General features: G+C 44.3%; 1 protein-coding gene across 5 annotated transcripts in view; it reads left to right on the top strand.

Annotated features, from left to right (window-relative positions):
• tp73 (tumor protein p73) overlaps positions 1-16121 on the top strand; it is a 23059-nt gene extending 6938 nt beyond the window's left edge. For 2 of the 5 annotated variants that reach the window (XM_076042292.1, XM_076042290.1), the window contains 11 exons: positions 3522-3770; positions 10002-10188; positions 10547-10662; positions 11209-11318; positions 11657-11799; positions 12151-12239; positions 12359-12486; positions 12584-12738; positions 12881-13013; positions 13958-14051; positions 14193-16120. In XM_076042292.1, the coding sequence (XP_075898407.1) occupies positions 3522-3770; positions 10002-10188; positions 10547-10662; positions 11209-11318; positions 11657-11799; positions 12151-12239; positions 12359-12486; positions 12584-12738; positions 12881-13013; positions 13958-14051; positions 14193-14591 (1803 nt within the window). In that variant the 3' untranslated portion in view covers positions 14592-16120. Of the gene's footprint in view, positions 1-2378; positions 2744-3521; positions 3771-10001; positions 10189-10546; positions 10663-11208; positions 11319-11656; positions 11800-12150; positions 12240-12358; positions 12487-12583; positions 12739-12880; positions 13014-13242; positions 13677-13957; positions 14052-14192 lie in introns of those variants that run through there. The other 3 variants (XM_076042293.1, XM_076042289.1, XM_076042294.1) reach the window with 3 other exon arrangements.

Below are 16121 nucleotides of genomic sequence, written 5' to 3'. Positions count from 1 at the left end.
TAAACACATGGGGGGGGGGGGAAATAAGCATATTAAGCTTTGCATTTAATCCTTCCTGCAAACGCTGATATATTGTTGTACTTCAGCAATTAAAAACAAAATGGTTACGCGGAATGGCGGGAGGAACACCTGGCTAGGGGTGAGGCATTAACCAGGAAGAGGTATCTGTGAAGTGTCAATGTCATTTTTCATCAGGAAGTGCTGATTTCAGAACACACTTTCTGAAAATCTTACCATGAAAAGAATTAAGGAGTGGACTTTTTTGTTGGTAGCAGACTGATGGGAATAATAGTTAATAATTTTTTTTAGAATAATGAAATAATTTTACTATACATTATTTCAATTTAAATTTTATGGTTTGGCATTAGATGAAGTTTAGTAAATTATATTGTGATTCAATGGAATGCGCACTTCTTTGCACCTGTCCAAGATTTTCCAATAGGGGGCAGTCTTTTCACACATCGCACCTGGAACCTGTTCTCAAATCTGCGAGGAGGAGAACTGTTGTGTTTCGACAAGCTCTGTCTATATGATGCCACGCCACTCAGTCACGTACCCAAGCTTTGTCATCGCTCCAGCCTTTTATGCTTTTATCCTTTGTAGAGTCACGTGGCAGGGTGTGCATCCGTGTTGTATAGTTAACATTTCGAGGCTTTACTATTAAATCAGAGTTCTTAATGTGTGGCTGCGAGTGGAAGTCTATAGCAAAGTGTCCTCGGCCTATTGTGTTTCACTCATCCTGACAAGTGAGGGTTGTCGCAGGGGGTTTGGTGGGCCGGGGCGGGGGGGCTTATCTATGTTTCTAAATGTTTTAACACCGGGCTTTGAGTGGCAGATACCAGGGCTCCTGCCCATAGGGGACATCTGATGCTACTGGGACGAGGAGCTTAAACGCTTAAACACTGAAGCACAATGAGCACACACACACACACACACACACACACACACACACACACACACACGTCAGGGTTTTCGCCCTGTTTCAACATGTTTGCGTATCAGGTTTATGTATTGGAAGCGAGGCACACCTGTGTGGCAATGTGGCAATGCGGGCGTGTGTGTGTGTGTGTGTGTGTGTGTGTGTGTGTGTGTGCGCATGCGCATGTGCACGCACCCAGGCTCACACTGATACCTGTAAAGACCCTTGAACAAAACTTGTTAGTGGAAGGATTCACGGTAGTAAAAGACAGATCTAGTGAGGGGGATTGAAGTGGACACTCGCTGCTTAGTGGAAACAATAACTAAAAAACTAAAAAGTTTTCAAGTGAAAGTCATGCATGAGCATTGATTGACTGCTTGATCACTGTCGAGCATTATGTGTCACTAACGCAGCAAGTAATTTACAAAGCGAGCATTAAAGAAAAGATTACTCTTGTGGTTTCTGTGAATAGACACAGGTAAAACTTTCCCATGTATTAAATGTTTTGATCAGTCATACCATCAAAACATTTCATCAGATTTAAAACCACTTGATATTTACTTGGGGTCAACACTAAACTATACACAATAAGACAGCAGGTCTCTGGCTGTGGCTGATGTGTCAGTGTATGATATTGGGGGGGACAGGCTTTGATAACAATATGAAATGAGTTGTTGTCTTGGCTCCAGTGTGTCCTTCACATAGAATGCACTGCATGTTATTTAAGGACAAGGACAATGGTGCAAGACACCCCCCACAAGTGTGTGTCCCCGTTTAACCTCACAGTTTGCATTAAACCTGGAACCCTGAGCTCTGCTATCATTTCCTGAACCTCACGGCAGCAACAAGGCTACATGCGTGAGTGTATCTACATACATATATTAGGCAACTTTGGCTCGGATTTGTGTTTGTCTGCAATGTCAGCAACAGTGAGGTTGTAAACTCAGAGCTGAGGCGAGGACGCAGAGGTGATGTAAGTTCTTCACAAGGGCTGCAGATGTGCACTTTTGATTTTGACACATTTGTTTGACAAAATCTGATTTTTTTTAGTTTTTCACTTTTTTGAATTGGTTGAATGCGATGCAAAGAGAGATGATTAACAATGAAGCAGAGTGACAATACAAAAGATGATTTATGTTGTGCATTAGAAGTGTTTGTAAGTTTGATTTTTTTTCCTAGTTTCTAATCTCGAACATTCTTCAAGTTTAAATGAAAATAAACGGCATCAAACATCATTAATGTACTTCTTGTACTCAAAAACAAGTACTTGCTTTTGGAATTTAATGATTTAATATAGTATTGATACACAATACTGGCTGAGGGAACTGACCCTTGAACTCCTGTGTTTTTTTGTTTTTTTTACCTATCCCCCTCTCCCCCTCTCACTCTGACTCTCTGCTCCTTTAGACCAGACAGTGTTTACTCAGTGCAGGCCTTCACAAGGTGTTTTGGAGCGTGTGTGTACATGTGCCCCGGCATTGCCGTCTATGTCCGGGCATGTCATAATTAGAACGTCGTACCATTTTTGGGTTCCCGGCCCTCTCTTTCCCTCTCTTCGTCTCTCTCCTCCTCTCACTCGCTAGTTTTTCCCTCTGCCACGGCACGTTTGTCCTCACCTTGGCTTCCCGTCCGTCCCTGCTGCACATGTGCCTGCGCTGGGCTGCAAGTGTGCGTCGCGTCCGCTGGTGCAGCACACCTCGCCTGAACTCTCCTCTTCAGGCTATGGTCCCGTGCTCTCTTTGCCGTACTGGGTTTGGATGTTTCTGACTGGCAAGTTGACAAATCAGACGAGAGCGATAGAGGATGTACTACGTGAAAAAGAAGGTAAAAAAAAATTTCTCAGGTTGTTTTTCTGCTCACGGGGTTAGATGTTTATGTGTAATATTCATGCCATAGCTAGTTTATTGAGTTATAAAAATGCCACAAAGAGAGATGATTGGACGAGGCTGAATGAACCGATGCTTAATTGCTTGATCGGAGTACTTGTTGCTTGAGGGAAGCAGTGATTTGAGGACTTGTAAAGTACTGCAGTTAGCTGTTGGACTGCTTCAGTTTTTTGAGCGGCAATGAGAGGGACTCAGTTCATTCACTGAGTCCCAGGGTCCCAGGGTGGCATTGCCTGAGCTACGGAGCCAACAGGGCCTCGCAGAGCGTGTTGCCTCTGACAGCGCAACAAATCTTCCCCCTGTTCAAACACAGCGGAGAGGAACAAGGGGGGAATGGCAGGCAATTAGCGAGAGTACACCTGTATTCAACTGGTTTCATATAGCCTCAAGGAGCGGGGAGGCTACCGAGGAGACCTCACAACAGGCGCACGGTCACTTAACATTCCGACACAACATGAGCCCCGCTCGCACTCTAACTGCTACGCTGAATGTCCTTCTTTGCGTGGGAATGACGGGACAAAAGCACTCTGGAGCGATGACGGACAGTTACACGCACGCATTTCCCGCTACCTCTCCCACGGACGGCTTAATCAGACCTCCCTTCACGCCCGACACCCCTCCCGAGTCGTCCAGTGCCTCTACCTGTGCCCTCCCTCCGACACTCTCCTCCCTCCCTCTTCGCCTCCTTCACCGTGTTGCCTGTCTTTCTCTCCCAGTCCCAATACAACCTGTTGAGCAGCAGCATGGAGAGCCTGGGGAGCCGCGCCACCTCCGCCAGCCCCTACAGCTCCGAGAACGCCTCCTCGTCCGCCGTGCCCACCCCTTCGCCCTACTCCCAGCCCAACTCCACCTTCGAGGGCCTGTCGCCGGCCCCGGCCATCCCCTCCAACACCGACTACCCCGGACTGCACACCTTCCAGGTGTCCTTCCAGCAGTCCAGCACCGCCAAGTCTGCAACATGGACCGTGAGTACACACACTTTTCTACATTCGACGTGCACCCGCGAGTGTGCACGTCTGTGATTGCATGCTTTTTAAAAAAAAAAAAAAAATATATATATATATATATATATATACACACATATATTGTTACTCTCCTGTCAATCTCCTAGTCAATATATCGCATCCGCACACAACAAAGGCAAAAAAATGCAGACATGTACACAAAGCAACTCAAGTCTGTACATGCGCAGGCGTGTCACGTGCAGGAGAAAGTAGCGCATCATTCAGTGATTCATCTTGTCCTCCGCACAACAACCCCGAGTCCAATCTAACGAGATGAATGCAACAGCGTTTGTGTGCATGCAGTGCTGTTGTCTGTACGTTTCTGCCTCAACGAGTTTGCAAACTTTTGAAGTTAAGATGTGTAAGTTGTGCTGTTTACTCTGTTTACTATTAGTTCAGAATAGTTTAAAAAAAAAAGTCATTAAAAATGTAGATTTAGGATTTTTGTTATGATGAAATTGCAAAGCATCTATTTTTAATTAAACCCTCGCTGAAGGGAAGCCGCCTTCAAATACATTTGGACAAATACTAACGCGTTATGGCTCTGAACCAATGTGATCACACCAACAGGGCATGGCAGTAGCTCCACCGCTTAGCGTTTAATGTAGTTGAACCTGTGAGGTTCAGGTGAGGGCTTTAGCCAGCACCTTCCACCGAGCGTTGGGAGGTGCTGGTGCTGATGGAAGGGCGAAACGGGAGCCGCGTGATGTCTCCTGACCCAGCGAGAGGCCCTTTTTACGAGGGAGGTGTCACCTCCGACTGTCACACAGTTGACCTCTCGGAAACAAGAGCGCCAGGAGACAAACTGTGTGCCGCTGACAACTGCAGCGGTGTCTGTGAACGTCTCCCGTCTCCTGCGCAGCCCTGTTTGCTGGGGTTAACCATGCATGCTGGGCTCCCCTCAGTGATGTAAGAAGATCCCCCTCTGGACGTTAGAGCGGTGGTCTTTGACCTGCCGCCTTCCCCCTCCTACCTACCTCCCCCACCCTGGCCCCCGATTCTTTCTTCCCTCGGCTCTTAACACGGCCTCACCGCTGTCATGTGTGGCGCCTCGGGTTTCGTCGCCGTCCTCACCTAAAAAAAATTCCGTCCGTCATCTCACTTCCCTCACTTCTGCTCCCCGACGCCGTGTTTTTTTTCTCACGGCCGCCGTGCCGCCGTGACGGAAAAGCATTAAGTTCGCCGCGGCAGAAATGTGTTTCGACTTGTTTGAGTAAACATAACACTTAGACTATGTCAGCAAACCCTGACCTGATTTACTTTACCTGAATATCCTAAATTTTGTGTCTTCCCATTGATTAAATTTGAGGAAGGAAATCAAATTTTCAATCAAGTCATTTTTTTTTAAAATGAAACAAAAGTTTGCCTGCCAAAAAAAAATCCTGATCCTGTTTTTTTTTTTTTTTTTTCCCCCACCCCTACACTGCTGCATTATCTCCCAGTCTTTTGCAACAGCAAAAAAGACACCTCTCATTATCTATGTTTATGCGGACAACAGTTGAAAATAATCTCAATTTTCTGAACAAAGCAACCAAGGCTTTGGATCCACCTGCCAGCGGTGTTTGTTACTAAGAGGAGAGGAGACAAAGGATTTTTTTTTTTTTGCCTGGCAAACAGCTTAAGATACAGATAATGGTGCAGCAGGGGGAAAAAAGGAGGGATTGTGAGGAGAAACTGTGATTACTCAGATGCCTCGGCTGCCGTTAAACAGGAGAGATTAGAAGAAGAGAGACAGGCTGATTGCTCGTGGCTTTGAGCGAGTTTACTCTGATGCTCTGTATTTTAGCTCACACACCTGATTATGAGATCAGTGAAGTATCTGAGGATATCTTTGAGCATTATTAAGCAGGCTGAAGAAAATTTCTGTGCGTGGTGGTTAGACAGTGCATGTGCGATCCTGTCACGGTACCACTGTGAGAGCCTCATGGGAAAAGTAGACACCAGAAACGAACCTGTATAAAACAACCCATTGTATTCAACGTTTCTTAAGGCTTTGAAAAGTCACTTTTAAAAAAAAAAAAGGACAACAAAATCTGCACGACGCAAGTTCTTTTTTTGCTGCAAAGGGTTCACATCACGCCAGTGAGTCATCTCAGACGTTAAGAAATGAGATTACGGACATTTTTCCGAAAAATGTTTTTTTTTCCCTCTCAAGTGGGTGAGGATTCCCTTGTTCCCTCCCTTGTGTGTGTGTGTGTGTGTGTGTGTGTGTGTGTGTGTGTGTGTGTGTGTGTTGCAATATGCATGACATCTATTTGTGCTTATGCAAAATTCTACCACTAAGGCAAAGGCCCAGCTTGAAACATACTTGAAGGACTGAGTCACTCCTTTTAAATGGAAGCCTAAACAGTTTGTGGCTTTCTGGTATTTTTTTTTGTTTTCCGTGGCCCCAGGTGAGGGCTAATACCAAATGCCACAGGGCCACTTACAGCCCTCTGACTCCCAGTGGAGCGTGCGGTGTGCTGTGTTTTGGGAGATTATGAAAACAATAAAAAAAAAAAAAGGGTACTCCAGCATTGACAACTTCACCTTAAATCCCCCCCCCCCCCCCCCTTCTCAGGTTGTCAATAAGTGACTGAGTGAAGTCAGAGACAGTCAACATCTGCCTGAGGGGAGAGCAGGATGGGAGAGGAGAGGAGAACAGAGCAGGGCAGGAGAGGAGAGGAGAGGAGAGAGGAAATAATGATTACAGTGTGTGTCCACATACACTTGATGCCTTTGCGCCGATGCTGAGTTGTCCTGCTAATCCTGAGTGACAACAGCTCAGGCACCGGCAGCTCTCCGAACTCTGGGGTTAGTGGGTGTGTGGCTTTTCATTATTTGTGGCATTTCTGTTTCAATTTTTTTGTCCAGCCCTTTTTTCAGTGTTGCATTTTCTTTTGCATGAAAAGTGCTTTATAAATAAAGTTTGATTTGGACATCCTGCCCACTGGAAATGAGAGCAACACCTCAGACTCAGACTCAGACACCAAAAAAACAAAAAAACAAAACTGTGATCCACCTTAGTGTGTGTGTGCGTGTGTGTGTGTGTGTGTGTGTGTGTGTGTGTGTGTGCGCGTGTGTGTGTGTGCACGCCTCCACTATGTGTCACCGGGAGAATTGCGGCGGTGGCGGCAGCGGCGGCGGGTTGGAGCTTGCACTGTGTGGCGGTTCGTCAGAAGCTGCTCTTCCCAGCTATTAGCTTCTCCCCGTTAGGACGCAGGTCCCGACACGCCCGGCACCAGGCATCATTCCCTTCTTACACCCCCACCCCACCCCACCACACCCCACCCCTCACCCTCCACCCCCAAGCCCCATGCATCACTGCGGACACATCACCCCTTCTTCCTGCTGAGAAGAAGCTGCCGGGAAGCTTACAAGCAAATACATGTAGATGTTCACGTTTGGACTTTGATCTACGACCGCCGACACTCGCTGAGGCTGAGTAAAAGTAAAAGCGCGAAATAACCATCGGGGAAACTCAACTGAGGCACACACCCTATCTCCTGCCATGTCCCTACAGCGAACGCATCCTTTCAAAAGCAGTAAGAATGGAGGGAGGTTTTAACTTTGCGTTGTGAAGATTGAGAGCTCTTTGGTGGTGGATCAAAATCAGCCAAGACGATTCTCTCAACGGCAGGGTAAATAAAGTGCATGGTGAGACGTCTCAATTCTTCATTAGTTGTGGCAGGGCTTCATCTTAAATTACAGAGAGCCACGTTTTAATGACGTTGCCCAAAGTTCACAGCAACTGCACCGTATTTCCTCAATAGTCCACAAAGGCAAACAGCAATTACTATCTCCCACTCTTCTTAACTGATTTCAATCCAAAATAATTACAGACTGCACGGTCATGCGCACAGTGAGCCGGCTGCGCGTGCGCGTGTGCGTGTGTGTGCGTGTGTGTGTGTGTGTGTGTGTGTGTGTGTGTGTGTGTGTGTGTGTGTGCAAACGTATTGATATTTGGACAGTTTTTCAAAATTTGTGTGCGGGCAAGCTGTTGCTTGTGCGTACGGATGACGATCTGGTAATTATCGCCCGTCTACAGGAGCCTGTCGGGACTCGCCTCGGCTGGTCCGCTGCGTCAAGGCAGGGTGGGATGGATAGAGAAATTACAGATTTAACGGAACCAAATCGAAAGATGGTGATCGCATCAACACAAATTTGACGGGAATAGCCCTGATGCCTGCAATGACTTGATTGCATCTCAACTTTAATTAGATTAGGTCCAGATTAGAAGGGCTAGCAGTCCATGAATGAACTGTATTCTTAAAGATTTTGATCACTATTGGTTGCCAAATATTTCAAAATTGCCATTGAAAGTAGGTGGAGATTCGATGATGGTTTGTTCACGTCAGACTAATCGTGTTCGACTACCTTCCTTTTTTTCCCTTCTCAAAACTCAATTGAAATACAAACATTTGATCCATTTCCCACTTTTTCTCAATCCCAGACATCCAACAGTTCATTTCTTGCATTGATATGACATCTGACTGAAAGGATTTACAGATTAGGTGTGCGCTTACATGCTCAGTGCATGTGCACACTAGTCCGATGGGCGCCTCCCGGGTACAACCCAAAAAGAAAGAGACTTATTTATTTATTTATTTTTTGCTTGTCCCAAAAACGTCACTCAATCAACTGGTTTTCTATGCATTTGAAGGCCACAGGAGACTTTTTCAAATCAAAGATTGTTCACTTTTTTGGACAAAAAAAGGTAATAATTTCATTTCAATTGCCCTGCAATTTCCACCTCACCTGATAATTTCTTTCCCCCCCCCCCACCCCAAGATTATCCAAATTGTTTGCTGTCCCCAAGAGTATTTGATTGAAAAAAAAAAAAAAAACTAAAAAAAAAAAAAAAAAAAAAGTCTCTTGGCATTCAGGTGTGAGATTAATCATTTATTCGTGGTATGGATGAGCTGTTGAGACTTGTCAGTGAAGAGAGAAAAACTAATCCAGCTGTGCACAGGTATTTCCACTACGCTCAAGGGAGAACTCAAACACAAGGAAGGGGCATGTATGTGCATTTGTCTGTTTATTGTTTGAAATGTGAGGCTGTCTGTACTGAAGTGAATAAAGTGTTTGTGATGGTGCCTTCTGTTCTACTTGATGAGTTTCAGGATGACCACAGCATTAAAAAAAAAAAATGCCCCGTTGAAGTCAGAATGTCTGGTCGTCACTAGTTGGACAAATTTGAGGTTGCAAACATATTCTATTTTTAAGACTATAAAAAGTGCCAACGTGGGAATTTGCTTTCATAGGCAAATGACCATCGAGTGCTGTTACATGCTGATGTCCAACAGCGTACTGCAACAACGAAATACATAGTATGTACAGAGTATAAATAAAGAGTGCGTCTGGCTTTTTCATCTGAGATCCAACAAACAAAAAACAAATAGAAAACAGAGGATATCAGAAAAAAAGACATTGAAATAAAACCTAAATATGTATTTTTTAAAGTTTGTATGTAGGCCAATTTCAAGATGTTCTATCCATAAAGGCGTTTGACGATGAGTGGGAGAGCTTCTAAACCTTGAAACGCCTTTGTTTCAGGCGTACCGTTACAAGTCCGCACAGGACATGTGATCCAAGAAGGCCTCTGTCTGATTCCATGGGAAATATTTTTCAGATTCTACCTGTGTGTGTTGGGGCAAGTTAATGCATTTCCGTCCTAACACCTCCTGATGCATCCGTATTAGCGAAAGCACATAAACCAGGAGGGATTTGTGAAAGACATGTCGTAGCTCAGTGTATTCCCATTAAACTTGAACCTAACCTACCTGAACCAACCAAGACCCTCTTCTTTCCGACCTGTCCCTCTCCACCAGCTGCGGCTTCACCTCTCCATGTACCAAAGTATACTCAGTCTGCTGGATTATAATCATTCCCTCGTTTTAATGACACTGGAATTACTGCACTGCTGAGTGCTTTACACATCTCTTCTATTTACCCCTTCCCTTTTCAGCAAACGGACTGCTCTGCAGCCGTTATTCGCACCATAATAACAGTTTCCCTCAGCAGCACCACACAATCATGTCCTCACATTATTGCCCATTCTTCGGCTATTTAAAACGCCCCTTAGCCTTTCCTGCTGACGGATAGATTGAAAACTTGTATCAAACAGCATTTTGGCACCCTTGTGACAGCACAGCTAAAGCTGCAATGTCTGGCGCTGACTCCGGGCCCTGTGTGTTCGTTCCTCCCTTGCAGTACTCACCGCTGCTGAAGAAGCTCTACTGCCAGATCGCCAAGACGTGTCCCATCCAGATCAAGGTGTGCTCCTCCCCTCCCCATGGCAGCATAATCAGGGCCATGCCCATCTACAAGAAGGCAGAGCACGTGACGGAGGTGGTCAAACGCTGCCCTAACCACGAGCTGGGGCGGGAGTTCAATGATGGTGCGTAGCCTGTCAGGCCTCCCCTGCCCCTTTATACCCTACCTTCAATGTGGTTTGTGTGAACACTGAATGTAGCACTATAAAAGGCATGTTGAAGCTCTAAAGTAGATAGAATCACATTGGCTGTAAATTTGATTTTGCGGGACTCATTGCACTCATTTTTAGGGGTCATATTTAACCTAATCAATCTGGTTGGTATCTACTTATACTCACACTTCAGTCTGTCTTCACTTAAATGCTTTTTTTTTTCCCCCAGGGTTTTTCAGTATTGTCAATGGTCCCATGATACACTGTATAAATACTTCTTCAGTAATTGACCGTATATGTGCCCACCATCGTTCCATCACCGTTTGCGCAGGTCAAGCAGCCCCGGCCAGCCACCTGATCCGAGTGGAGGGGAATAACCTCTGTCAGTACGTGGACGACCCCGTCACCGGCCGCCAGAGTGTCTTCGTTCCCTACGAGACGCCACAGGTCAGTGATCCTTCTGCAGCTCTGTAAAGGACAAATACACCACATGCTCGGTTCGTTGGATTCTAATCCAGTATCTTCAAAGTCAGACATTATGCTGTAAAACGCATCAATCCACAAAGTGTTGAGTTTGTTTTCCCCGTTGTAAATACGTTGTTCAGACACAGACAGTTCACATATCGGTCTGTCTTCCTGATCACACAGCTTTTGGGTATCTATCGATCTATGACATAAGTGTTTAAAATACTTGTCCCTCATAACGAAAACAAATCAAATCAGCAAAGCCAAAGTTTCAGTGAGACACTTCATAGAATGCACCATCACAAATAGGAAGACATGTCTAAACACGCACAGGAGCCACGACTCATCTCGTCTGTAATTAAATCTGAGGAGGCGAATTCAGCGCATTGTTTTGAATGACGTCGGAGGGAGCTCACACACTGCCCTCTGGCGGTGGGTCACTGTTACTGCTCGACAAAACCTCGTTTGGATTAGGGTTCCGATTTAGGGAAATCTTTCGACCCCTGCTAACTTTTCCTCGTGTTGTAGGTGGGCACGGAGTTCACCACCATCCTGTACAACTTCATGTGCAACAGCAGTTGTGTGGGCGGCATGAACAGGAGACCCATCCTCATCATCATCACCCTGGAAACCAGGGAGTAAGTCTTACAGTCACGGCTCACATTTGAGTAATGTGATTTTTCAAATTTCAAATGATAAATCGCTACTTATTGCATTTTGATGTTGTGTGTAACATGTACAGTTGAGAAAGTAAATAAAAAGGGTAAAAAAAAAAAAAAAAAAGATAGTGGCTTTCTTTGTCACTACTTTTAAATTCTTGGTAATCTGAGTGGTGATCTGAAGATAGTTATACCAGTATTAAAAATGGTAACAGATAAAAAAAAAATGAACTCTCTCACAGGAAATCATAAATACTTGGTAAAGAATAAAATATAATAAATCATCTCTTCTCTCCTTCACATCTGTTTCCTGTAAGTGGCCAAGTGTTGGGACGACGGTCGTTTGAAGGTCGGATATGTGCGTGTCCTGGCCGAGACCGTAAGGCCGATGAGGACCACTTCAGGGAGCAACAGGCCCTGAACGACAACGTGGCCAAAAATGGAAGCGCCAACAAGCGCAGTGAGTTGATTAAAGCAGACTGAGAAGTTCATGCTTTAAAAATAAAGAGTTTCTCAAAAAGTTTCTCTGATTTCAGTGAGACCCAGCAGCAGGCAAAAGCATTACTGGACAGGCTAAAACATAGAAGTAAAAGTGTTATTAGTGTTATTATACCTAAATGTATTTGAGCACTCGTGAAATGCACGTAATATGTTTAGTTGAAAAAATAAAACCTGCTGTATAATAGCTGCATGAGTTATACATACCCCTGATATTAATGAAATAAATAGTTCGACATCACTTTATTGCCCCCAAAAAGTAAAAGGTATCAAAAAGCTCCCTTTATGACATTTGTTGTTCTTTCCTCTGCAGATTTCAAACAGAGTCCACCAAATATCCAAAGCCCAAATATCAACATGAGGAAGAGGCGGCACGGGGAAGAAGAGATTTACTACATCCCTGTACGAGCGTTTCAGATTTCAGATTGTGACAAAAAAAAATGCAATTCAATGAAATTACATCGAAGCACAGAGAAATTCTCCGCCGCGACGTTCCATTTATGTGTTGCCCCTGTGTGCAGGTTCGTGGACGGGATAACTTTGAGCTGCTGATGAAGATAAAGGACAGCCTGGAGCTGGTGGATCTGGTGCCTCAGCCGCTCCTCGACTCCTACAGGCAGCAGACGCAGCAGCAGCTCCTGCAGAGACCGTGAGTCACAGTAACAGTACATCATCGACCTGCAACATCCAAACCTGACAAGACAGTTCGTTTAGATCACCGGGTCTCATCTCCTCTCTTCCACCAGGGGTCACGTATCGCCTCCCTCTTCCTACTCACCGCTATCCAACATGAACAAGCTTCACGGCCACGGCGGCCTGGGCAAACAGTCGTCAGTCAACCCTCTGCTGGGGCAGCAGCTGCAGCAGCACCCCTCTGCACCCTCCTCCATGCCCCATATGGGTAGGTGTCTACCCCTCGTCCAACCGTCTTCCCCATGGCTACTTGTTCCCTTTCGCGGCCGCAATTACTGGCAGCGAGCGGGCCGAGGTTCTGGTGGAACGTCTATCTTCAGTCTCGAACCTTTTGCCTCTTTTTCTCCAAGGTTCCAACATGCTCAACAGCCACCACATGCAGGCCAACGGCGACATGAACGGCGGCCACGGCAGTCAGACTATAGTGTCAGCTTCCCACTGCAGCCCGCCCCCACCGTATAACCCTGACCCCAGCCTTGTCAGGTACCTCACCCTCCAATGACACCTCTGCCTAACCCTCCCACAAAGGGGCGCACTCCTTGCGTTGAATATGAATGTCAAACGACCGGTCGGATCGGTGTGTGTGTGTGTGTGTGTGTGTGTGTGTGTGTGTGTGTGTGTGTGTGTGTGTGTGTGTGTGTGTGTGTGTGAGTGTGTGCTGATCAGCTGCCATTACAAAAAGCTCACTTTTCATTTCCATTTACTCATCCAGACGTAATGCTCGTCATGGCTTCCAGATTGCTGGTCTCCCCCCTCCAAGCCTAAACTGTGATGTCACATACTTACATGCATAGCCATCACACCCACTTTTGTTACAGCCAATATTTGCAATGCACTACACAAAATTACCTTTCCAATGTTTATTTTCCCTTTTAATTTTTTTTTTTTTTTATAATTTTCTTCTCCAGATATTTTAACATGTCATGTGTTGACATGTCTATGGGGTCATTAACTTCTTTTTTTTTTTTTTTTTGGCAATTTCTACTTTTTTATTACATGTTTCTAGATTGCTCTGTTTATTGTACAGTCAAATTGCACAGTTATTTTATTTTTTAAATTTATGCTGTATGTTGGCGAAGCTTTATATCATGTATTTATAATAAAGGTTTTTCATCAAAGCAAGAATGGCCTAATGAATCATTAATCAAAATGCATGTTCATGATTTTACTTCCACTTCACCTGTCAAATTGTTCCGCTTCAATGATCCTGAGGCTCCACGTGTCTTGCCAACATGACACACAAACGCACAAAACGAGTTCAATTTTCGAATAAACTCTGACCTCATTTACTGAGCGACTGTGTTAGTATGTTCAACAGCGACATCACCTTCTTTGTCATGCATTGCTCTTTATTTTACTGCCAGTCTTTTAGCTTTAGGATTTGGTTCAACGGTGGTCTAAGCAGCCCTGCTCTTGTCCCCATACAGTTTTCTAACCAATCTGGGCTGTCAGAACTTCATTGAGTACTTCACCTCTCAGGGGCTTCAGTCTATCTACCATCTCCAGACACTCTCCATGGAGGTAACGTCCCAGCTGTGCATGCACGAAAAAACACTGAAGATTAACAAAGGAGCGACCAACAAATTATCAATGCATCGTCTGTTTTTTCTTCACGGTTTTGTACAGCGCACTAATAGCCTCCACTCTGTGCATCCTCACTAGGATTTAGGGGCCATGAAGATACCGGAGCAGTCTCGCCTCACCATCTGGCGAGGACTGCAGGACATGAAACAGGGCGCTGCCCTGCAGCTACCGGCCTCGACCCATCACCACGACTACCACGGCCAGCAGCTCCTCCGCTCCAGCAGCAACATGACTGCCTCTGCCATGGCGGCCATCGGGGCCGGAGGGGAACTTCAACGTCAGCGCGTGATGGAAGCCGTGCACTTTCGTGTCCGTCACACCATCACCATCCCCAACAGAGGGGGTGTGGTCGGGTCGTCGGGGATGGCCACGGCGACCGACGAATGGGCCGATTTTGGGTTCGACATGCCCGACTGCAAGATGTCACGTAGCAAGCACTCCATCAAGGAGGAATTCATGGAGAGCGATTTGCACTGAGCCGAACACCTCAAGAATGTTTTGCCAATACTACCGACTCCACATGTTTGCCGACTGAAAGCATATAAATTGGAACTTGAAGGTGATCCTATCAATCAAATTCTTTCTGAGGGTAGGACTTGTAAATTGTGCCGACAAACTTCCACGTGCTGGCACAAGTGCATCAAAAAAAAAAAAAGACTGTGGCAATAGCATCTGTCAACGCAGTGCTGACTACAGATAGTGTGGACCTCTTTCAAGAATACAGCATGTATTTTCAGATGCACTGTGCAATAACACAAGACACTGTTCAGTAACCAAATTCTCCTATGGTCCCTGGAATATGTAGCAGTGGCACAATCATGCGAATTGTATCGAATAAATATCACCGTTTTATTTTTTGTTCCAGGAAAAATGTTCTCAGAAAATGTTTTTGTAAAAATGTATGTACCTTATTTGTATGTAATGTTTTGGATTAGTTGTGCTTGAGAAAAGGTATTTAGCTTTAACATTGTGTATTGCCAGTATGTTTTAGAACTGTTTGGGTAGAGTTAAACAACAATCAAAGTCACAGCAAGCACATTATTTAGTCGTGAATCTCACTCTAAAAATGTGATGTCAGCATATTTTGAAATATTGTAATTGTTATAACAAAAGATGATTTAAAAAAAAATACTCATAGTGAATATCATTGAAAATGCAAAATTGGATGAAGCATGAGAAATTGTACTGTGCATATTTTTATTTTTTATTTTTTATCAACCTATAGTAATATTGTGATAATTGACTTAGAAAAGTACAGAAGAGGAATAGGTTAAGAAGCATCATTTCAAAATCAGTATTATGTTTTTAAAGCAGGGATTCAATCAGAATTGTGACAAAGTACATCATAAAAACAATGTGATGAATTGAAATTTCATCATTGTTATTACAGTTGGGGGTTTTTTTTTTGCTTTTTTTTTTGTTGTTGTTTTGTTTAAATAAACCTTGCAGGGCAAGGCTTGTATTTGATTGTTAGTGGAGTTGTGTACCTTTTGTGTAGATTTTTTTCAAGGTACTTTTGTGAAAATGACAGCATTCCAATTGACTTCTAAATTTAATTCAAAGAGACGTTTGCATGTTTAATAACTGTGTTGAATTTTTTTGCAGTAACTGATTGCAACAGTAGTGTACACTTCGGTTAATTCTCACATTAATTTTAAGTTGTTTACACACACACACACACACACACACACACACATACGCGCGCGTCAGACTGATCAAGAAAGAGCACTTTATTATTATTATTATTATTATTATTATTATTATTATTATTATTATTAGGATATTTTGTGCTTGTGATCAGTATTATGCTGTGCAGCAGTGTAAATATGAATAATCTTCGTGTTTAAATAGTTGGCTTATTTTCCTTTTTGTGTTGAGACAACAATGATTTGGACCTATCTGGCAACAACCTTCAACCCAACAGTCCATTTGGCTTCTAAGAATTTTAAACTGTGTTGTTTTATTAAAATCATATTAAACTATACTTCACTTCCCTTTTAGCTCTCT

The sequence above is a fragment of the Nelusetta ayraudi genome, unplaced genomic scaffold, assembly GCF_046127955.1.
Source record: "Nelusetta ayraudi isolate G7.1 ecotype Tasmania unplaced genomic scaffold, CSIRO-AGI_Nayr_v1 ptg000070l, whole genome shotgun sequence".
NCBI lineage: Eukaryota > Metazoa > Chordata > Actinopteri > Tetraodontiformes > Monacanthidae > Nelusetta > Nelusetta ayraudi.
The sequence above is the reverse complement of the archived record's forward strand: the minus strand, read 5'-3'. Positions and strand labels throughout refer to the sequence as shown.